The sequence below is a fragment of the Triticum urartu genome, chromosome 6, assembly GCF_003073215.2.
Source record: "Triticum urartu cultivar G1812 chromosome 6, Tu2.1, whole genome shotgun sequence".
NCBI lineage: Eukaryota > Viridiplantae > Streptophyta > Magnoliopsida > Poales > Poaceae > Triticum > Triticum urartu.
The window spans coordinates 196,987,794-197,010,900 of NC_053027.1; the positions used below are offsets into that span (position 1 = coordinate 196,987,794).

Genomic DNA, 23,107 nt, shown 5'->3' on the forward strand with positions numbered 1-23,107 from the left:
GATTTGTCTGAAATGACTCTGGGTCACTAAGGAACTGACACGTGTCCAACGGTCAGATTTCAAACACATGCGGCAGCTTGACTTGGGATACAAGTAAAGCTGACTCATCCAGCTCTAGATAAGATTTGCTCTCATTGTCTTCGCTCGAAGACATAGGATTTGGTTGAGCATCACATCAGTCACTCTGACTTTGTTCACTTGGACCCCACTTAACAGTACGGTGGTTCCTATGACTCAACAAAGAAGAAAAGGAAACTACGAAACAACTATGTCTACGTACTCCATAGTCTTCACGTGAATGTCTTCTCAAGTCATAATCTTCGTTGTGAATATCTTCACAGACCACCATTGTCTTCAATGTCTTCACACATTTTTAGGGGTCATCTCTGGTAGGTAAACTGAATCAATGAGGGACTTCTACCTGTGTTATCCTGCAATTCTCACAAACACATTAGTCCCTCAACCATGTTTGTCGTCAGTACTCCAAAACCAACTAGGGGTGGCACTAGATGCACTTACAGATAGTTACCTTATCATACACGATTTACAATCATGAACTGTTTCTGATGTGGTATGCATCATAAATGTTACACCACAGAATAGCGTGTGCGGTAGTTATCCTGTATGACACTGTTACAATTGTCCGATGTTTCGTAATCCTATCTGACACTCGTACGATGATTAGCTAATATTCTTAATTAGTTATCGAATACGGTTCGAGAAAAGTGAATGTGTGTGATTGTTTGCTTATCATACATGTTCTATAATCGTGAAATTTGTGTGATGTGCCGCGCATCGTAAACGTAGCACCATAGAATACCGACTGCGATGGTAATGCCAGCACACGCGAGTAGCAAGGATGGAGCATTTGGGATATTAGGTATATCCCAAACAGTTGTGTGAAGAATCGCGTTTGGGATAAGTGCGGGCATAACATACGCTTTGTTTGGAAAACGTATGCATTCCTACTCCCTATCCCCGATGGTTTCTGGGTCATGTGGGAATGACCCCCCTATCGCCCACACTAGCAAGGCGGCGATTTAAAATGCCGGCGCGGAAGGGGGTTAAAAACCATTTGTATAGCAGCTCATTGTACTAGTGATAGCTTAGTATTTCTCTCCAATCTATCTATTTGGTTTGGCCAACTAGATTGATTTACCTTGCAATGGAAGAGGTGCTTCATAATGGGTTCAATCTTGCGGTGATCTATATCCCAGTGATAGAAAGGGGCAATACATGTAATTGTATTGTTGCCATTAAAGATAAGACAATGGGTTTTATTCACATTGCTTGAGTTTGATTTGTCTATATCATGTCATCTTGCTTAAGGCGTTACTCCGTTCTTTATGAATTTAGTACTCTAGATGCATGCTGGATAGCGGTCGATGTGTGGAGTAACAATAGTAGATGCATGTAGGAGTCAGTCTACTTGTCTCGGACATGATGCCTATATACATGATCATTGCACTGGATATCGTCATAACTATGCATTTTTCTATCAATTGTCCAATAAATTTGTTTACACATCATATGTTTTTTGTTCTAAAGAGAAGCCTCTAGTGAAAATTATGGCCCCTTGGGTCTATCTTTATCATACCTTAAATTCCAAAAATACCTTGCTGTAATTTATTTACTGTTATTTTATTTTGTGTTTTTATCTATCTACCATTATAAGACTTGATCCTTGCAATTAACCTCCGAGGGGATTGACAACCCCCTTGATCGCGTTGGGTGCAAGTATTTGTTCTTTTGTGTGTAGGCGCTATTCACGAGGTATTGCGTCATTCTCCTACTGGATTGATGACCTTGGTTCTTAAGTGAGGGAAATACATATCTCTATTATACTCATCTCCTCTTCGAGTAAATCCCACATAGCTCATAACTAACAAGAATAATTTCTGGTGCCGTTGCCGGGGAGACATCACCAAAACCTATCAAGTACCATCGCATAAACTTTCATCTCCTTGCATTTACTTTCATTTCGAATTTGCCTCTCATTTTCATCTCCTGCACTTCTAAAACATTTTCACAAAAACACAAAATTATTTTTCGATTGCCTTTTTGCTTGTTCACTTGTTTGCTTGCTTTGTCGCGATGTCTCAAGAAAATACAAAGTTGTGTGACTTTTTCAATACTAATAATAATGATTTTATTAGTACTCCAATTGCTCCTCCCGCCACTACTGTGGAGTCATGTGATATTAATGTTTCTTTTCTAAATCTTGTTATGCTTTCATTGAATTGTGTGATATGCAAAAGAAAAAATATGTGGATAATGATATTGTCAATTTGAAATTATTTCCATTATCACTATGAGATCATGCTAAAACTTGGTTTTTATTATTGCCACGAAATAGTATTGATTCTTGGGATAACTATAAGGATGCTTTTACTGCCACGTATTTTCCTCCCGCAAAAATTATTTCTCTTAGAAATTAAATCATGAATTTTAAGCAACTTGAGCATGAACATGTTGGCCAATCTTGGGAGAGAATGAAATTAATGATAAGAAATTGTCCCACTCATGGTTTAAGCTTATGGATGATCATACAAAAAATTTATGCGGGATTGAACTTTGTGTCCCACTTACGGTTTAAGCATATGGATGATCATACAAAAAAATTATGCGGGATCAAACTTTGTTTCTAGAAATCTTCTAGATTCCGTCGCAGGGGGTACCTTTATGTAAATCACTTTCGGAGAAGCTACAAAACTCCATGATAATATTATGAACAATTATCCATAATGGCATACTGAAAGAACTCCTACTAGTAAAAAGGTGAATTATGTCGAAGAAATTAATACTTTGAGTGATAAAGTGTATGCGCTTATGAAAATGGTTGCTAGTAAGAATGCTCATATTGATCCTAATGATGTGCCATTGTCTACTTTAATTGAACAAAATAATGACCCTGTAGATGTGAATTTTGTCTCGCAAAACAATTTCAATAGTAATGCTTATAGAGATAATTTTAATCCTAGGTCGTTTCCTGGAAATTCCTGTAATAATAATGGCAATTCTTATAATAATAATAATAATAATAATAATAATAGTAATAATAATAATAGTATACCCTCTAATCTTGAAAGTAATATTAAAGAATTTATTAATTCTCAAAAGATTTTCAATACTATGATAGAGGAAAAAATTGAGTTAAGTTGATGATATGGCTAGGAGCATGGATAGAATTGTTCATGATGTAGAAAATCTCAAATTTAAAAATTTTCCACCTAAGCTTGATATTAATGAGTCCATTAAAGCTATCTATATCTCCATTAATGAAAGTAAAGAAAGAACCGCTAGATAGAGGGCTAAGCGAGAATTCTTAGAAAAAGTAATGACGCCCAATTTTTATCGTAATCATAATGAAGATATTAAAATGATTGGTGTCTCATCCATTTAATCTTTATTTAGTGACATAAAAATTGATGAAAACGGGACTGAAGATGAGTCAACTTTAGCTAGAAGGCGTCCCCATTGTTCGGAGGGTGATAATCTTAATGAAATTTTTTGATAAAAATGGGTTTGGAGAGGTCAAAACTTTATATAGTGATGTGCCCACTACTTTGGATTTCAAGGATTTTAATTATGATAGTTGTTCTTTAATTGAGTGTATTTCCTTGTTGCAATCCTTGATAAATTCACCCAATGCTTATGAACAAAATAAGGCTTTTACTAAACACATTGTAGAAGTTATGATGAAAGATTTAGAAGAAAAGCTAGAATTGAAGGTTTCAATACCTAGGAAATTATATGATGAATGGGAACCTACGATTAAAATAAAGATAAAATTTTATGATTGCAATGCTTTATGTGATTTGGGTCCTAGCGTTTCCACGATACAAAAATCTTTGTGATGTGCTATGCCTTCATGATTTGGATGAATGTTCTCTTAATTTGCACTTAGCGGATTTCACTATTAAGAATCCCTTCGGTAGAATAAATGATGTTCTTATTCTTGCAAATAGAAATTATATTCCCGTTGATTTCATAGTGCTCTAATACAATGAGGGTGACCGTGGGCACTTGCCGAGCTCACATGCTGCTGGACAATGTACGGAGGCTTGTCATGACAGACAAATCCTATTCCACATCGGTTTATCCGGGGGGCTGTGCTGGGCCTCTTGAACATTTTTTTAAAACAAGGAAAAGATTTACCATTTCATTGATTAAAGAAGAAGGCTTAGACAAAGCCACAAAGTGGTAAGAATATAAAGGTTTACTCTCGCAGGATTACAATACTAAAGTGTTTGACGCCCGCCAAAGCCCAAACAGACAACTCCTCGTTAATCTTCCTAATAAGGATCACCAAATAAATAGTCGTGTTGCGGAAGATTCTAGCATTGCGCTCCGATCAAATCTCTCAAGAGAGAAGCATCATTAGTGAAGCAAACGGCTTGGGGGATCTGCTTCTTAAACATTGGCTTAATGGGCTACGCTAATTATGTGAGAATCTAGGCCTAAAGAGTCCCAACAATCACTTGCGAAGGAAATCGACCAGTCAAGTCCCTATTTAGGGACCACGAGAGCTATACCTGTTTCCTTTTCGCTGGTTTTTATTTGGACTCTTTCTTTTTTATCTGGTTTTTTCATGATTTTCATTGGTTTTAGAACCTCTTTTATTCACCTTTTGCGGTTTTGTACATGTTTGTATCGTTTTTCCTCCTATTTCTATATACATTTTTCATCCGTGAAACATTTATTTTTATACATATTAAACATTTTTAAAATACACAGTTTTTGAAACAAATGTTTTTATGCCTGGAAATATCATATACATCAAGAACATTTTTATACATGTTTAACATTTTTAATACATAATTAGAATTTTCAAATAGAATGATTAACATTTCTTTCAAATACATGTTTGATATCTCCTTTTTTTCATAAATATTGTAAATTTTTCATATAAATCTAAAATATCTATTTGATATATGTTTAAATTTTTCAAACACATAATTAATATTTTTATAAAGCCACGCACATTATTTTAAATGCTTGAACATTTTAAAAATGCCACAAACACTTCTTTGTATGTTATACCAACATGTTTCATATACATTTAAATATTTATTTTATATATCTTTAACGTTTTTAAAATATATGATTAACTTTTTTATAATGTTACATACATTTTTTGAAACATGTTAATATTTTTAAACTGCACAAATTTTTTAATATGCTATTAACATTTTTCATATACATTTGAAACATTTATAGTATATAAGTTTGACATTTTTTCAAATATATGATTTACATTTTTAAATGTGACATACATTTTTTGAAACACATGAACATTTTTAAAGTATCAAAATATTGGTTTAATATTCTATCAACATTTTTCTTGAATCAAGCTAACAATTGTTTTACATGATGTTAACATTTTTCTGAAATTCATGATTATATATACCTATATATATAACGATTATATATATAATTTTTTGAAAATAAGAATAAAAAGGCAAAAAATAAACAAAATTAAAAATAGGAGAAAAGACAAACTTACCTCGTACCTACCTGGGCCAGCCGATTCATGACGCGGAATAGGAGCAACTTGGCGCACACTACTCTTCGCTATGGCCGCAACGCGGCGTCAAGCGATGTATAGCCGCACCAGATTAGGAGCTTTAGTCATCGGTTATAGTGCATTCTGCAACTTGGCGCACACTAATCTTCGCTATGGGCCGGCCCACTTACTTCTGCGTCACGTCATTCGAACCGCGCACCTTTCTGTTTAGTACCGAACGCACTAGACACCAGACCGGTTTTGCTAGTTTTCTCTTTTTTTTCTATATGAAACAGTGAAAACGCAGTTGTTTCCTATTTGTTTTTTCTGTTTTATTTTTATTTTTTGTTTCATTTTTGTAATAAATTCTCGAAAATATTCAACTTCGTCAACTTTTTTTAGTAATTCGTGAACTTTTTCTTCAAAATCAATATTTTTTCCAAAATTTGGTGAACCTTATAAAAATTGTAATAAAAGTTCAAGCTTTATGAACTTTTTCCTTAAAATCGGTGAACTTTTTTCAAATTTGTGAACTTTTTCAAAAAAAAAAAATTTTAAAAACTGATGAAATTTTTTCAAATTCATTTTTTTGAAATTTCTGAACTTTTTTTCTAAACTCATTTGCAATTTTTTTTCCATTAGTATTAGAAAACCAGCTAGTTTTTCTATCACATGAACAACTCGAAAAAGAAAAAGAAAAACTAGCGAACGACCAGCTCTCTATTCCGGCGCTGAACTTGCAGAATAGGAGCTCCCGTTGGGCACCCCGGTTGTTCGTTTCTTATGGGTGTGTTTGGTAGCATGTGGACCTAGCCTAGTTGTTCTTCTCTGATAGATGCTGAGTGTAGGCATGCTAAGTCCATGCATTTGCTGTTCTTTGGGAGCAGTGTATGTGCCAAGACATGCTGAGTTGAAACTTTGTTTGGCAGCATGCATGTGTTTAGAAATGCTGAACAATTTCGAATTCCAAATAATTTTTTTGAATGGTGAACAAAATTGAAAAAAAACATGAACACAAATTTAAACATATTTTGAAATTCTGAACTTTTATTGAAAATGTAAACAAAATTTGAAATTCTAAACTTTTTTGAAAATGTAAATAAATATTGAAATTCTAACATTTTTAGAAAATTTAAACATATTTTGAAATTTCGAAATTTTTTGAAAATTTAAACAAAATTTGAAATCCTGAATATTTTTAAAAAATCTGAACAGTTTTTTGAAAATTTAAACAAAATTTGAAATTCTAAACATTTTTTGAAAATTTAAATGAATTTCGAATTTCTGAAGATTTTTAGATGTTAAACATAATTTAAATTATGAACATTTTTGAAATTTTAAATAGAAATTGAAATTATGAACATTTTTAAAATTTAAATAAATCCTGAAATTTTCAAAAATTTAAAGAAATTTCAATTAATTTTTGAAGATTTAAACAAAATTAGAAATGATGAACATTTTCTGAAAATTTAAACAAATCTGGACGTGGTCTGGTGGGTGGGGACGAGAGTCGGGGCGAGCATGGCTGCCTCCATGCACCCTCTCTGGGATGCATTGGATGGGCATGATTGAGGGCCCTTTTTGCATTAGATGGGCATAACCCGGTTGAGCCCATGCACCCTACCAAACAAGTAAAAGTGGGTTAGATTAGGAACTTTTGCCCTCATGCACCCTACCAAACACACCCTATGTATCACGAAGATGAACTAGCAAGGAGGGGTGGCTGGGCACGTGGCGGGTGAGAGCCGATGGTGGTCCATCCCCAGGAAGAACTTGAATCTTTGGCTTCCTATCTCTCCCTTCGTAATGAAGTAAAATTGTTAACTGGTTAGAGATTCATAAACTCGGGACTTAAGCATTGAGGCGTGGGCATGTGGAACTGGCAATTGAGGATGGTCACAACTTCACGAGTCTAGCTTTTGATTTAGGATATCTTTTAGATAGTTAAATATTAAATTTGAAATTTTAATAGTTAAATTTTATTTGAATATATAAAGGTGAACATAATTCCACATGCGCCCACATGAATAATAAATTCTAAAAAATACTAAAAACCTGAAAAATCTAAAAATTTGGGGTATCAAATTTCATCGACCATTCTACTCGTGTGAAGTTCGGTGAAGGAATGACACCCGGGTTATTTCTTGGTGAAGAAAATGCAATCTGACCTTAATATTCTTTTAAACAGTGTTTTTGAACATAGCTTCGGTTTTCTCACTTTTACCCATAATACCATAGATGTCATTTCTTCGTGAAAATTCATATGTAGGTTACAAAAAAGTTTCAACTTTTTTCTAACATTTTTTTGAATTTACTATTCATAACAGGTGCGTGTCAAACTATGTTCCACAATTCTGTTTCCAATTTGTACTTCAGTGTTAATTTAGATTTCTAGTTTGCAAAATTGGAGTTGTTATATGTTCTCTATTCTGGTTACATACTTTGCCTCAAATTTGCATGTGCTTCACAAAAGTTTTGGCTCTGTCCTTGTGGCAGAGAAGGGTTGTGGTGGTTAGTGTTGGGGAACGTAGTAATTTTAAAAAAATTCCTACGCACACGCAAGATCATGGTGATGCATAGCAACGAGAGGGGAGAGTGTGATCTACGTACCCTTGTAGATCGACAACGGAAGCATTAGCACAACGTGGTTGATGTAGTCGTACGTCTTCACGGCCTGACCGATCAAGCACCGAAACTACGGCACCTCCGAGTTCTAGCACACGTTTAGCTCGATGACGATCCCCGGACTCCGATCCAGCAAAGTGTCGGGGAAGAGTTCCGTTAGCACGACGGCGTGGTGACGATCTTGATGTACTAATGTCGCAGGGCTTCGCCTAAGCACCGCTACAATATTATCGAGGACTATGGTGGAAGGGGGCACCGCACACGGCTAAGAATATGATCACGTGGATCAACTTGTGTCTCTAGGGGTGCCCTCTGCCTCTGTATATAAAGGATCAAGGGGGGGTGCGGCCGGCCAGGATATGGCGCGCCAGGAGGAGTCCTACTCCCTCCGGGAGTAGGATTCCCCCCCTTTCCTAGTTGGAATAGGATTCGGGAGGGGGGAAAGAGGAGAGAGAGAAGGAAGGCGGGCGTCGGCCCCCTCTCCTTGTCCTATTCGGACTAGGGGGGAGGGGCGCGCGGCCCAGCCCTGGCCACCTCTCCTCTCTTCCACTAAGGCCCACTAGGGCCCATATACCTCCCGGGGGGTTCCGGTAACCTCCCGGTAATCCGGTAAAATCCCGATTTTACCCGGAACACTTCCGATATCCAAATATAGGCTTCCAATATATCAATCTTTATGTCTCGACCATTCCGAGACTCCTCGTCATGTCCGTGATCACATCCGGGACTCCGAACAAACTTCGGTACATCAAAATGCATAAACTCATAATATAACTGTCATCAAAACCTTAAGCGTGCGGACCCTACGGGTTCGAGAACAATGTAGACATGACCGAGACACGTCTCCGGTCAATAACCAATAGCGGAACCTGGATGCTCATATTGGCTCCTACATATTCTACGAAGATCTTTTATCGGTCAGACCGCATAACAACATACGTTGTTCCCTTTGTCATCGGTATGTTACTTGCCCGAGATTCGATCGTCGGTATCCAATACCTAGTTCAATCTCGTTACCGGCAAGTCTCTTTACTCGTTCCGTAATACATCATCTCACAACTAACTCATTAGCTGCAATGCTTGCAAGGCTTATGTGACGTGCATTACCGAGAGGGCCCAGAGATACCTCTCCGACAATCGGAGTGACAAATCCTAATCTCGAAATACGCCAACCCAACATGTACCTTTGGAGACACCTGTAGAGCTCCTTTATAATCACCCAGTTACGTTGTGACGTTTGGTAGCACACAAAGTGTTCCTCCGGCAAACGGGAGTTGCATAATCTCATAGTCATAGGAACATGTATAAGTCATGAAGAAAGCAATAGCAACATACTAAACGATCGGGTGCTAAGCTAATGGAATGGGTCATGTCAATCAGATCATTCAACTAATGATGTGATCCCGTTAACCAAATAACAACTCTTTGTCCATGGTTAGGAAACATAACCATCTTTGATTAACGAGGTAGTCTAGTAGAGGCATACTAGTGACACTCTGTTTGTCTATGTATTCACACATGTATTATGTTTCCGGTTAATACAATTCTAGCATGAATAATAAACATTTATCATGATATAAGGAAATAAATAATAACTTTATTATTGCCTCTAGGCATATTTCCTTCAGTCTCCCACTTGCACTAGAGTCAATAATCTAGATTACAGAGTAATGATTCTAACACCCATGGAGCCTTGGTGCTGATCATGTTTTGCTCGTGGAAGAGGCTTAGTCAACGGGTCTGCTACATTCAGATCCGTATGTATCTTGCAAATCTCTATGTCTCCCACCTGGACTAGATCCCGGATGGAATTGAAGCGTCTCTTGATGTGCTTGGTTCTCTTGTGAAATCTGGATTCCTTTGCCAAGGCAATTGCACCAGTATTGTCACAAAAGATTTTCATTGGACCCGATGCACTAGGTATGACACCTAGATCGGATATGAACTCCTTCATCCAGACTCCTTCATTTGCTGCTTCCGAAGCAGCTATGTACTCCGCTTCACATGTAGATCCCGCCACGACGCTTTGTTTAGAACTGCACCAACTGACAGCTCCACCGTTTAATGTAAACACGTATCCGGTTTGCGATTTAGAATCGTCCGGATCAGTGTCAAAGCTTGCATCAACGTAACCGTTTACGATGAGCTCTTTGTCACCTCCATATACGAGAAACATATCCTTAGTCCTTTTCAGGTACTTCAGGATGTTCTTGACCGCTGTCCAGTGATCCACTCCTGGATTACTTTGGTACCTCCCTGCTAGACTTATAGCAAGGCACACATCAGGTCTGGTACACAGCATTGCATACATGATAGAGCCTATGGTTGAAGCATAGGGAACATCTTTCATTTTCTCTCTATCTTCTGCAATGGTCGGGCATTGAGTCTGACTCAACTTCACACCTTGTAACACAGGCAAGAACCCTTTCTTTGCTTGATCTATTTTGAACTTCTTCAAAATCTTGTCAAGGTATGTGCTTTGTGAAAGTCCAATTAAGCGTCTTGATCTATCTCTATAGATCTTTATGCCTAATATGTAAGCAGCTTCACCGAGGTCTTTCATTGAAAAACTCTTATTCAAGTATCCCTTTATGCTATCTAGAAATTCTATATCATTTCCAAACAGTAATATGTCATCCACATATAATATCAGAAATGCTACAAAGCTCTCACTCACTTTCTTGTAAATACAGACTTCTCCAAAAGTCTATATAAAACCAAATGCTTTGATCACACTATCAAAGCGTTTATTCCAACTCCGAGAGGCTTGCACCAGTCCATAAATGGATCGCTGGAGCTTGCACACTTTGTTAGCTCCCTTTGGATCGACAAAACATTCTGGTTGCATCATATACAACTCTTCTTCCAGAAATCCATTCAGGAATGCAGTTTTGACATCCATCTGCCAAATTTCATAATCATAAAATGCGGCAATTGCTAACATGATTCGGACAGACTTAAGCATCACTACGGGTGAGAAGGTCTCATCGTAGTCAACCCCTTGAACTTGCCGAAAACCTTTTGCGACAAGTCGAGCTTTGTAGACAGTAATATTACCGTCAGCGTCAGTCTTCTTCTTGAAGATCCATTTATTCTCAATTGCTTGCCGATCATTGGGCAAGTCAACCAAAGTCCACACTTTGTTCTCATACATGGACCCCATATCAGATTTCATGGGTTCAAGCCATTTTGCGGAATTTGGGCTCACCATCGCTTCTTCATAGTTCGTAGGTTCATCATGATCTAGTAGCATGACTTCCAGAACAGGATTACCGTACCACTCTCGCGCGGATCTCACTCTGGTTGATCTACGAGGTTCAGTAGTATCTTTTTCTGAAGTTTCATGATCATTATCATAAACTTCCTCACTAATTGGTGTAGGTGTCACAGAAACAGATTTCTGTGATGTACTACTTTCCAATAAGGGAGTAGGTACAGATACCTCGTCAAGTTCTACTTTCCTCCCACTCACATCTTTCGAGAGAAACTCCTTCTCCAGAAAGTTTCCGAATTTAGCAACAAAAGTCTTGCCTTCGGATCTGTGATAGAACGTGTATCTAATAGTTTCCTTTGGATATCCTATGAAGACACATTTCTCCGATTTGGGTTCGAGCTTATCAGGTTGAAGCTTTTTCATATAAGCATCGCAGCACCAAACTTTCAGAAACGACAACTTTGGTTTCTTGCCAAACCACAGTTCATAAGGCGTCGTCTCAACGGATTTTGATGGTGCCCTATTTAACGTGAATGCATCCGTCTCTAGAGCATATCCCCAAAACGATAGCGGTAAATCAGTAAGAGACATCATAGATCGTACCATATCCAGTAAAGTACGATTACGACGTTCGGACACACCATTATGCTGTGGTGTTTCGGGTGGCGTGAGTTGCGAAACTATTCCACATTGTTTCAAATGTACACCAAACTCGTAACTCAAATATTCTCCTCCACGATCAGATCGTGGGAATTTTATTTTCTTGTTACGATGATTTTCCACTTCACTCTGAAATTCTTTGAACTTTTCAAACGTTTCAGACTTGTGTTTCATTAAGTAGATATACCCATATCTGCTTAAGTCATCTCTGAAGGTGAGAAAATAACGATATCCGCCACGAGCCTCAACATTCATTGGACCACATACATCTGTATGTATGATTTCTAACAAATCTGTTGCTCTCTCCATAGTACCGGAGAACGGTGTTTTTGTCATCTTACCCATAAGGCATGGTTCGCAAGTACCAAGTGATTCATAATCAAGTGGTTCCAAAAGCCCATCAGTATGGAGTTTCTTCATGCGCTTTATACCGATATGACCTAAACGGCAGTGCCACAAATAAGTTGCACTATCATTATCAACTCTGCATCTTTTGGTTTCAACACTATGAATATGTGTGTCACTACTATCGAGATTTAATAAAAATAGACCACTCTTTAAGGGTGCATGACCATAAAAGATATTACTCATGTAAATAGAACAACCATTATTCTCTGATTTAAATGAATAACCGTCTCGCATCAAACAAGATCCAGATATAATGTTCATGCTTAACGCTGGCACCAAATAACAATTATTTAGGTCTAATATTAATCTCGAAGGTAGATGTAGAGGTAGTGTGCCGACGGCGATCACATCGACTTTGGAACCGTTTCCCACGCGCATCGTCACCTCGTCCTTAGCCAATCTTCGCTTAATCCGTAGTCCCTGTTTCGAGTTGCAAATATTAGCAACAGAACCAGTATCAAATACCCAGGTGCTACTGCGAGCATTAGTAAGGTACACATCAATAACATGTATATCACATATACCTTTGTTCACCTTGCCATCCTTCTTATCCGCCAAATACTTGAGGCAGTTCCGCTTCCAGTGACCAGTCTGCTTGCAGTAGAAGCACTCAGTTTCAGGCTTAGGTCCAGACTTGGGTTTCTTCTCTTGAGCAGCAACTTGCTTGCTGTTTTTCTTGAAGTTACCCTTCTTCTTTCCTTTGCCTTTTTTTTGAAACTAGTGGTCTTGTTGACCATCAACACTTGATGCTCCTTCTTGATTTCTACCTCCGCAGCTTTCAGCATTGCGAAGAGTTTGGGAATAGTCTTATTCATCCCTTGCATATTATAGTTCATCACGAAGCTCTTGTAGCTTGGTGGCAGTGATTGGAGAATTCTGTCAATGACGCAATCATCTCGAAGATTAACTCCCATTTGAATCAAGTGATTATTATACCCAGACATTTTGCGTATGTGCTCACTGACAGAACTGTTCTCCTCCATCTTGTAGCTATAGAACTTATTGGAGACTTCATATCTCTCAATCCGGGCATTTGCTTGAAATATTAACTTCAACTCCTGGAACATCTCATATGCTCCATGACGTTCAAAACGTCGTTGAAGTCCCGATTCTAAGCCGTAAAGCATGGCACACTGAACTATCGAGTAGTCATCAGCTTTGCTCTGCCAGACGTTCATAACATCTGGTGTTGCTCCAGCAGCAGGCCTGGCACCCAGCGGTGCTTCCAGGACGTAATTCTTCTGTGCAGCAATGAGGATAATCCTCAAGTTATGGACCCAGTTCGTGTAATTGCTACCATCATCTTTCAACTTTGCTTTCTCAAGGAACGCATTAAAATTCAACGGAACAACAGCAGGGCCATTTATCTACAATCATACATAAACAAGCAAGATACTATCAGGTACTAAGTTCATGATAAATTTAGGTTCAATTAATCATATTACTTAAAGAACTCCCACTTAGATAGACATCTCTCTAATCCTCTAAGTGATTACGTGATCCAAATCAACTAAACCATGTCCGATCATCACGTGAGATGGAGTAGTTTCATTGGTGAACATCGCTATGTTGATCATATCTGCTATATGATTCACGCTCGACCTTTCGGTCTCCGTGTTCCGAGGCCATAACTGTATATGCTTGGCTCGTCAAGTATAACCTGAGTATTCCGCGTGTGCAACTGTTTTGCACCTGTTGTATTTGAACGTAGAGCCTATCACACCCGATCATCACGTGGTGTCTCAGCACGAAGAACTTTCGCAACGGTGCATACTCAGGGAGAACACTTCTTGATAATTAGTGAGAGATCATCTTATAATGCTACCGTCAATCAAAGCAAGATAAGATGCATAAAAGATAAACATCACATGCAATCAATATAAGTGATATGATATGGCCATCATCATCTTGTGCTTGTGATCTCCATCTCCGAAGCACCGTCATGATCACCATCGTCACCGGCGCGACACCTTGATCTCCATCGTAGCATCGTTGTCGTCTCGCCAATCTTATGCTTCCACGACTATCGCTACTGCTTAGTGATAAAGTAAAGCATTACAGCGCGATTGCATTGCATACAATAAAGCGACAACCATATGGCTCCTGCCAGTTGCCGATAACTCGGTTACAAAACATGATCATCTCATACAATAAAATTTAGCATCATGTCTTGATCATATCACATCACAACATGCCCTGCAAAAACAAGTTAGACGTCCTCTACTTTGTTGTTGCATGTTTTACATGGCTGCTACGGGCTTAAGCAAGAACCAATCTTACCTACGCATCAAGACCACAATGATAGTTTGTCAAGTTGGTGTTGTTTTAACCTTCGCAAGGACCGGGCATAGCCACACTCAGTTCAACTAAAGTTGGAGAAACTGTCACCCGCAAGCCACCTATGTGCAAAGCACGTCGGGAGAACCGGTCTCGCGTAAGCGTACGCGTAATGTCGGTCCGGGCCGCTTCGTCCAACAATACCGCCGAACCAAAGTATGACATGCTGGTAAGCAGTATGACTTATATCGCCCACACCTCACTTGTGTTCTACTCATGCATATAACATCAACATATAAAACCTAGGCTCTGATGCCACTGTTGGGAACGTAGTAATTTCAAAAAAAATCCTACGCACACGCAAGATCATGGTGATGCATAGCAACGAGAGGGGAGAGTGTGATCTACATACCCTTGTAGATCGACAACGGAAGCGTTAGCACAACGTGGTTGATGTAGTCATACGTCTTCACGGCCCGACCGATCAAGCACCGAAACTACGGCACCTCCGAGTTCTAGCACACGTTCAGCTCGATGACGATCCCCGGACTCCGATCCAGCAAAGTGTCGGGGAAGAGTTCCGTCAGCACGACGGTGTGGTGACGATCTTGATGTACTAATGTCGCAGGGCTTCGCCTAAGCACCGCTACAATATTATCGAGGACTATGGTGGAAGGGGGCATCGCACACGGCTAAGAATATGTTCACGTGGATCAACTTGTGTCTCTAGGGGTGCCCTCTGCCTCCGTATATAAAGGATCAAGGGGGGGTGCGGCCGGCCAGGATATGGCGCGCCAGGAGGAGTCCTACTCCCTCCGGGAGTAGGATTCCCCCCCTTTCCTAGTTGGAATAGGATTCGGGAGGGGGGAAAGAGGAGAGAGAGAAGGAAGGGGGCGCCGGCCCCCTCTCCTTGTCCTATTCGGACTAGGGGGAGGGGCGCGCAGCCCAGCCCTGGCCACCTCTCCTCTCTTCCACTAAGGCCCACTAGGGCCCATATACCTCCCGGGGGGTTCCGGTAACCTCCCGGTAATCCGGTAAAATCCCGATTTTACCCGGAACACTTCCGATATCCAAATATAGGCTTCCAATATATCAATCTTTATGTCTCGACCATTCTGAGACTCCTCGTCATGACCGTGATCACATCCGGGACTCCGAACAAACTTCGGTACATCAAAATGCATAAACTCATAATATAACTGTCATCAAAACCTTAAGCGTGCGGACCCTACGGGTTCGAGAACAATGTAGACATGACCGAGACACGTCTCCGGTCAATAACCAATAGCGGAACCTGGATGCTCATATTGGCTCCTACATATTCTACGAAGATCTTTTATCGGTCAGACCGCATAACAACATACGTTGTTCCCTTTGTCATCGGTATGTTACTTGCCCGAGATTCGATCGTCGGTATCCAATACCTAGTTCAATCTCGTTACCGGCAAGTCTCTTTACTCGTTCCGTAATACATCATCTCACAACTAACTCATTAGCTGCAATGCTTGCAAGGCTTATGTGATGTTTATTACCGAGAGGGCCCAGAGATACCTCTCCGACAATCGGAGTGACAAATCCTAATCTCGAAATACGCCAACCCAACATCTATCTTTGGAGACACCTGTAGAGCTCCTTTATAATCACCCAGTTACGTTGTGACGTTTGGTAGCACACAAAGTGTTCCTCCGGCAAACGGGAGTTGCATAATCTCATAGTCATAGGAACATGTATAAGTCATGAAGAAAGCAATAGCAACATACTAAACGATCGGGTGCTAAGCTAATGGAATGGGTCATGTCAATCAGATCATTCACCTAATGATGTGATCCCGTTAATCAAATAACAACTCTTTGTCCATGGTTAGGAAACATAACCATCTTTGATTAACGAGCTAGTCTAGTAGAGGCATACTAGTGACACTCTGTTTGTCTATGTATTCACACATGTATTATGTTTCCGGTTAATACAATTCTAGCATGAATAATAAACATTTATCATGATATAAGGAAATAAATAATAACTTTATTATTGCCTCTAGGGCATATTTCCTTCAGTTCGAGGGCATGGGCGGTAGAGCTGGTCCACCGGAGGCATGGGAGGAGATTGGATCCGATGGCGAGTCATGCAAAGTTGGGAAGGACGGGAGAGAAGGAAAGGTGCGATGGGAGAGGGGGCTGGAAGGTGCACCATCGTGAATAGAGAAGGAAGGCTGGGAAGGGGAGGATACATGCGTTGCCACCACCGTTGTGCTTCCTTGGGTGCCACTCCTCTTGGTTATTTTTCATGGTCAGATAGGGAAAAAAGGCAGGTTGACACATGAATCCTTTTCTTTTGCAGCCCGAGGATAATTCCAGTGGAATAAAAGCAAAGGAGCTTCATAATACGAGAGGCAAGCGTCTCATGAAAATTCGCTAATGTATGATCAGGAGGCGTCACCCAGGGAGGAGCGTGTCGTGGTGTTGGGCGGAGTGCGGTGCTTTTGCTCGGTTGCCGATGCAGTGCACCTCGTGGTGGCATCTTGGTTTGGCTCTCGAGCAGGGCTAGTGGTGCCGCAGTCTGTGCTCCGGCAAGACGGGAGGAGCTCTAGGCTCCAGACCTGTAGGTGGGTGCGCTCAGGGCTCTGTCCAAGCATAGGTATGCGGTATCTCTGGACAAAAGTCCTGCCCGTGGTTGGTGATGACAATACTTGCAGGTGTTGTTTTCTTATTGAAGGCGTCACCGGGGAGATTCAATCCCTCTCCTGTCTTTAAGCTCTACTCTCCGGGTGAAAACTAATATCTGCCTTGTGTGGATCGGTGATAGCGACGCCCTTGGCGTCGTTTCTTTGGTGAAAGCATCATTGTTGGAGATTTGACCTCTTGACAGAAGCACTTGAATTGCGACGAAATGGTTGGCCGAATGCTTGCGCTCCGTCTTCGGCCGGCAATGTTGGGCACTCGGAGCACACTTGACGTGCATAAAGCGTCGGGTGGGTCATGTTGGGTGTCCTCTCGTGATCAAAGAGGCACATGTTCGTTCCTCTTTAGCTGGATATGTCTTCTCTCTCTGCTGCCCATGAAGTCATCGCGGCCTAGTCTGATGCAACAGAGTGGTGCTTATTGGCAAAGTTGATGCGAAGTCGAAGTCGCTGGCCGTGAACATGGTCGGTGATGTATGATAATATCGCTTTTGTCGGCGATGTGCTTTTCTGTTCGTGTGGTGTTTGACCTTTAGGGGTTCTTGTATATCCTGTTTTGCTTTGGCCCTAGCAGAGGTAGGTGTAGTGTGCTCTTTGTATATGTTTTTTACAGCTCCTAGCATCGGTTTGTTACCGCTTCATCTATCAATGGGTAATAGCAGCTCTCCTGCTATATTTCAAGAAAAAATCGTTAATGTATTTGGGCCATTTCAATCCGGCGTTTCGTGCGCATCCAAACGAAATGAATTGCTACCCACGCAATACCAAATCCAAATCATGAGTCTAATACAGACATCCAATCGCAGTCACACTTATGCTGGGATCGTTCACTTCCTTTCAATCACTTTCATACTTCTATTGTTGCTGCCGTCAAAACAGAACCCCAAAGTACCTAAACTGAACAAATTAAACGCCTAATCATACAGGGAGAAACCATTCTTGCTCTCCCATGCGATGTCGCGATCCCTCCTCATGGCCGAGCTCCACCGTTTCTCCCTCCCACCCCCGCGCCGCCTGCCCTTCCCGGCCGGCTGTTCGTCGGCCTCGCCTACGGCGTCGCTGGAGTCCACCTGTTCCCGGAAGAGCAGGTTGTCCTGGAGGTGCTTACGGAAGCCCTTGTTGAGGAACCGCTTCAGGAAATTGAGCTGGACCAGCCTCGCCCATGTAGACACCCTGAGCACGCTGCGCCCGCTCGTGTACGACGATGGCATCGACTCCTCCGTCTCCGGGCAACCGACTTGGCTCATGATGTCGGCGATCTGCTGGAAGAACTCAACCTGCTCTTCCGTGAGGTTCTGGCCGCCGCTGGCATCGGCGACGAGGTCGAACAGTATCATCTCGATCACTTGGATGTCTTCGGGCGAGGCGTGCTGCGTCAGGTTAAGCTCGGCGCACACGGCCAGCGCCTCGCCGGCGGCAATCCGTACGTCGGGGTGTTCGCACTCGAGGAGCTCGGCGAGGTCGTGGAACGGGATGATGGCCTCTTTGACGGTGCAGGGGTACGACCTCAAGTCACCGACGGTGGTGAGGAGCAAGGCGAACGCGCGCACGGCGGCCGCCAGGACCTCAGGGCTCGGTTTCGTCTCGTCTTCGGCACGCCTGATCGCGCCCCACACGGCCTCCACGGACGGGGCCGCGTCCTCCGGGCGGCGAGTGCCGGCGAGGGTTACGGCAGCGAGGCAATCGAGAGAGGCCACCATGGTCGTCGCGCCGGACGACGGCGCATGCAGCGTCTCCTCGAGGACGGGGAGCGCTTTCTCCAGGATGTCCTTGGAGCAATCGACGCCATCGGCGGTGGCGGCGCCTACGGTGAGCGCGAGGAGGCCGATGGCGCGGTAGGCGAGCGTGGCCTCCCTGCAGGCGCCCTTGCGGAGGGAGGCGCAGCAGCGATCGAAGACGGTGAAGTAGCGGTAGTCGAGCTCGTCGACGGGGACGAAGCCCTCCAGCGCCTCCATGCCCTCCTCGCGCACTGCGCGGCGCTTCTCGTGGAGCTTGTCAATGCAGTCGCCGACGACGTCTCCACAGAAAACACGGGTGAAAATCAATCGGCGAACGTACTCATCAGGAAATCACAAGAGATGATGATCAATCGACGACGAATGGGGGATCCGATGCGCTTACCGGTCTTCCGACGAGAGTTGCGGAGGCTCCACATCGTAGCCAGCCCCGGACCGCCGGAGCACGGAGAGGATCAGATGGCTCTGCGGGCGGGCGCGGTGGACGTGAAACGTGCGAACGTAGTCGAGACGCACAGGAGTACGCTAGGTATATGTGACCACATCCGGGGAAGGGCGAGCCGTGACGAGTCGGAGACGAGACGGGGAGAAGATTGTGTCCGTCCAGAGATGGCAGAGGCCATGGGAGAGGCCGGGCATCGTTGCTCACTGGACACGCCAACTGATGGAGAGAGTGCTGAAACGGGTATAAAATGGCCGTCGAGCCACCCCCATTCCCAACAACGAGAGAGGCCAGTGAGGGAGTGAAGGACTGAAGAACTCCTAGGCAGGGCACGTATCAGTTCTGTCTTGCTTCCTCGAGGTATGCGTATAGCTAGACTGCACAACAGTCTCGATATTCGTTTTTCTTATCCATGACTAGGGGTCGGCTCAAAGAGAAATAAGCTGAATATGTTTTACTCGCTCAGTTTATAATGAAAGCGTGTTAATTTTAATGCATAGAAATGAACTTCAAGTCATTCGTATATATAACCGGGCCAAAAATAGTACTGGTTCATATAGTTTTCATTTAAATAATGTGTTACCTTGAATAGATGCGTGTGTGAACGTTTTCGGTTTTCATCTAGCTTAGATTCTGTCCTTTTATGTACCTGATGCGTGTGTGAGATAGCTACATGTCAATCGCCTGACTTCGAATTTTCGGTCAATCGATTTTGGTTGAAGGAAGAAACAGGTGCAAGGGAGGAAGAAGCTCACTGGTCAGGCTACCCCAATATCTATCTTAGGGTTTAGTGTGGGGGCGGTGATGTGGGGCTTTGCCGGAGAAACACCTCGGCGCAGGGGGCCTAGAGGGATGGCCGGCGGTGGTGGAAGACCGGCGGTGGGAGGTGGTTTAGGGAAGGGTGGGGCGGCGGTGGGAGATGGTTTAGGGGAGGGTGGGGCGGCGAGACGGTCGCGGGAGCGCCGCGGCCGCAGGCGGCGGGGGCCGGCGGTTAGGGCTGGGCTGGATCGGCGGGTGAGAGAGAGGAAGAAGATCTGTCGAAGGTTGAAGACAACCAACGTCTATTGGATCTTGGTCGAACGGTTGATACAGGAGAAGGAGAATCGACTGGCCGTTTTCTGTTTTTCAGGCGATTGATGTGTAGCCGTAGTAGTGTTTGTCAGTGCCTCGGTGTTAAATTGGATTAACCAAATCTGCTCTTAAGATCTAATTCCATCACCATAATGCCATTTTGAGTGATCTTGGTGTTCCCTTGTGTGTTTTGTGGCCTAACTTGCATGGACATTTTTAGGTTTTTGTGATATGAATTGAGCTGATCTTAGTCTTGCTCTTGCACTCTTGCTCACTAGTCACCGTACAACTTAGCTCTTTCGCCCTTACATATATAATCCTTTATGTGTTCGAGTTGAATCAGATGGCGGCGGCAATGGCCGCGACGACAATGGTGACCAAGAACAACCGCGCCTCGCTCGTCATGGACAAGAAGAACTGGTTATTGCGGCCGGTCCCTGAGGTCGCCTTCCCTTGGAGCTCGCAGCCCGAGTCCAGGAGCTTGGACTTCCCACGCAGGGCTCTGTTCGCCAGCGTGGGACTCAGCCTGTCCCACGGCGCCCCGCCGGTAGCGCGCGAGCATGACGGGAAGGCTCGGCCCGCCGACGACGTCGCACACCAGCTCGCAGCCGCGGGCGAGGCGGGCGTCCAGAAGGCCCAGAAGGCGAAAAAGGCCAAAAAGCAGCAGCTGAGTCTGAGGAAGGTGAGGGTCAAGATCGGCAACCCGCACCTGCGGCGGCTGGTCAGCGGCGCCATCGCCGGCGCCGTGTCGAGGACTTTCGTGGCGCCACTGGAGACGATCAGGACGCACCTGATGGTGGGGAGCTCCGGCGCCGACTCCATGGCCGGGGTTTTCCGGTGGATCATGCGGACGGAGGGGTGGCCCGGCCTCTTCCGCGGCAACGCCGTCAACGTCCTCCGCGTCGCGCCAAGCAAGGCCATCGAGGCAAGCCAGCCAGCCACCTCAAGTGCTTTTCCTTCAAATTTCACTGATGCGAGATGCAGTGTCCCTGACTCCACATGGCGCGGTGCAGCACTTCACTTACGACACGGCGAAGAAGTACCTGACCCCGGAGGCCGGCGAGCCAGCCAAGGTCCCCATCCCCACGCCGCTCGTCGCCGGAGCGCTCGCCGGAGTGGCCTCAACCCTGTGCACCTATCCCATGGAGCTCGTCAAGACCCGTCTCACCATCGAGGTGAGAACACAGAATTCCAGCACAGTAATTACTGTATCTCAACCAGTGGCAGTGCCATCTGACTGACGACCCCGTTGCGTTGCATGCAGAAGGACGTGTACGACAACCTCCTCCACGCGTTCGTCAAGATCGTGCGCGACGAAGGCCCGGGGGAGCTGTACCGCGGGCTGGCGCCGAGCCTGATCGGCGTGGTGCCGTACGCGGCGGCCAACTTCTACGCCTACGAGACGCTGCGCGGCGTGTACCGCCGCGCGTCGGGGAAAGAGGAGGTGGGCAACGTGCCGACGCTGCTGATCGGGTCCGCGGCGGGCGCCATAGCCAGCACGGCCACGTTCCCGCTGGAGGTGGCGCGGAAGCAGATGCAGGTGGGCGCCGTGGGCGGGAGGCAGGTGTACAAGAACGTGCTGCACGCCATGTACTGCATCCTCAAGAAGGAGGGCACCGCCGGGCTCTACCGCGGGCTCGGCCCCAGCTGCATCAAGCTCATGCCCGCCGCCGGCATCTCCTTCATGTGCTACGAGGCCTGCAAGAAGATACTTGTCGACGAGAAAGAAGACGGCGGCGCCGCCGAGCCCCAGGAGGAGACGGAGACCGGACAGGCAGGAGGACAGGCGGCGCCCAAGAGCTCGAACGGTGATCGGCCATGAACTAGATGAAGCATTATGGTGACCGTCAAAATCAGAAGAAAATGCGTGATTTGAAATTTTTGAAGTGTAGAGCCTATTGCGATTGAATCCTAAGCTGGAAGTGGCGCCTTAGAAGTTGAATTTCGTTTTGTTCAGGGAACATGCTCCGTTTCAGTAATGCCGTCGAATGATTTATGGCACCTTTCTGTAATCAATTCAATAAGGAAGAAGTCCACTTTTGGACCTTCAACTTTGCTCCAAGCTCACTTTTGGTCCTAGAACTTTCAAGCAGTCCAAAGCATAAAACTGAAACTGAACTTACTGATGCCTAGTTCTTTTGGCCGTTTCTAAAATAATCATGTTCCTCCCTCCCCAGCTTATTACAGAAGCCGGTAACTGATTTACAAGCCCCAATGAATATGGGGCCGGCTTCTAAAATAAGTTGGGAAAGGGGTGGCTTATGCCGAGTCGTCGAAAGAACTGGAGCCTAAACAGTTTACCTTTTTAGGCCCTATGGTGGTTTTAACACAAAATCCTAGGTCACAGCATATCAAGTACTCCCACAAGTGAAGTACTCCCAAGTGTTTTTGCCTGTAAAAAAAAGGTTTTCATCCGTATATGGGTTTCTTAAAATTGTAAAATAAGTAGTTCACAATGTATGGAATTTCATAACCAACTTCACTGTGTTTC

The 23,107-nt window shown here is 43.7% G+C and overlaps 2 protein-coding genes across 2 annotated transcripts; one reads left to right on the forward strand and one right to left on the reverse strand.

Annotated features, from left to right (window-relative positions):
- Positions 1 to 18,126: 18,126 nt before the first annotated feature.
- LOC125515845 lies at positions 18,127 to 19,657 on the reverse strand. The gene is made up of 2 exons (XM_048681341.1): positions 19,489 to 19,657; positions 18,127 to 19,384 (listed from the first exon to the last, which is right to left on the reverse strand). The coding sequence occupies exons 1-2, from the start codon at positions 19,520 to 19,522 to the stop codon at positions 18,282 to 18,284; spliced, it is 1,137 nt and encodes a 378-aa protein (XP_048537298.1). The 5' UTR covers positions 19,523 to 19,657; the 3' UTR covers positions 18,127 to 18,281.
- Positions 19,658 to 19,820: 163 nt separating this feature from the next.
- On the forward strand, positions 19,821 to 22,672 carry LOC125515846 (adenine nucleotide transporter BT1, chloroplastic/amyloplastic/mitochondrial-like). Its single transcript, XM_048681342.1, has 4 exons — positions 19,821 to 19,905; positions 20,960 to 21,541; positions 21,630 to 21,791; positions 21,881 to 22,672. The coding sequence occupies exons 2-4, from the start codon at positions 20,960 to 20,962 to the stop codon at positions 22,436 to 22,438; spliced, it is 1,302 nt and encodes a 433-aa protein (XP_048537299.1). The 5' UTR covers positions 19,821 to 19,905; the 3' UTR covers positions 22,439 to 22,672.
- Positions 22,673 to 23,107: the final 435 nt, after the last annotated feature.

Bases quoted from the DNA above. Each gene is read 5' to 3' on its own strand.
- LOC125515845 (XM_048681341.1), bottom strand. From the start codon at position 19,522: ATGTGGAGCCTCCGCAACTCTCGTCGGAAGACCG. The intron at 19,385-19,488 runs GTAAGCGCATCG...TTTTCTGTGGAG, and splicing joins CAACTCTCGTCGGAAGACCG to ACGTCGTCGGCGACTGCATT.
- LOC125515846 (XM_048681342.1), top strand. From the start codon at position 20,960: ATGGCGGCGGCAATGGCCGCGACGACAATGGTGACCAAGAACAACCGC. The intron at 21,542-21,629 runs GCAAGCCAGCCA...GGCGCGGTGCAG, and splicing joins CGCCAAGCAAGGCCATCGAG to CACTTCACTTACGACACGGC. The intron at 21,792-21,880 runs GTGAGAACACAG...CGTTGCATGCAG, and splicing joins AGACCCGTCTCACCATCGAG to AAGGACGTGTACGACAACCT.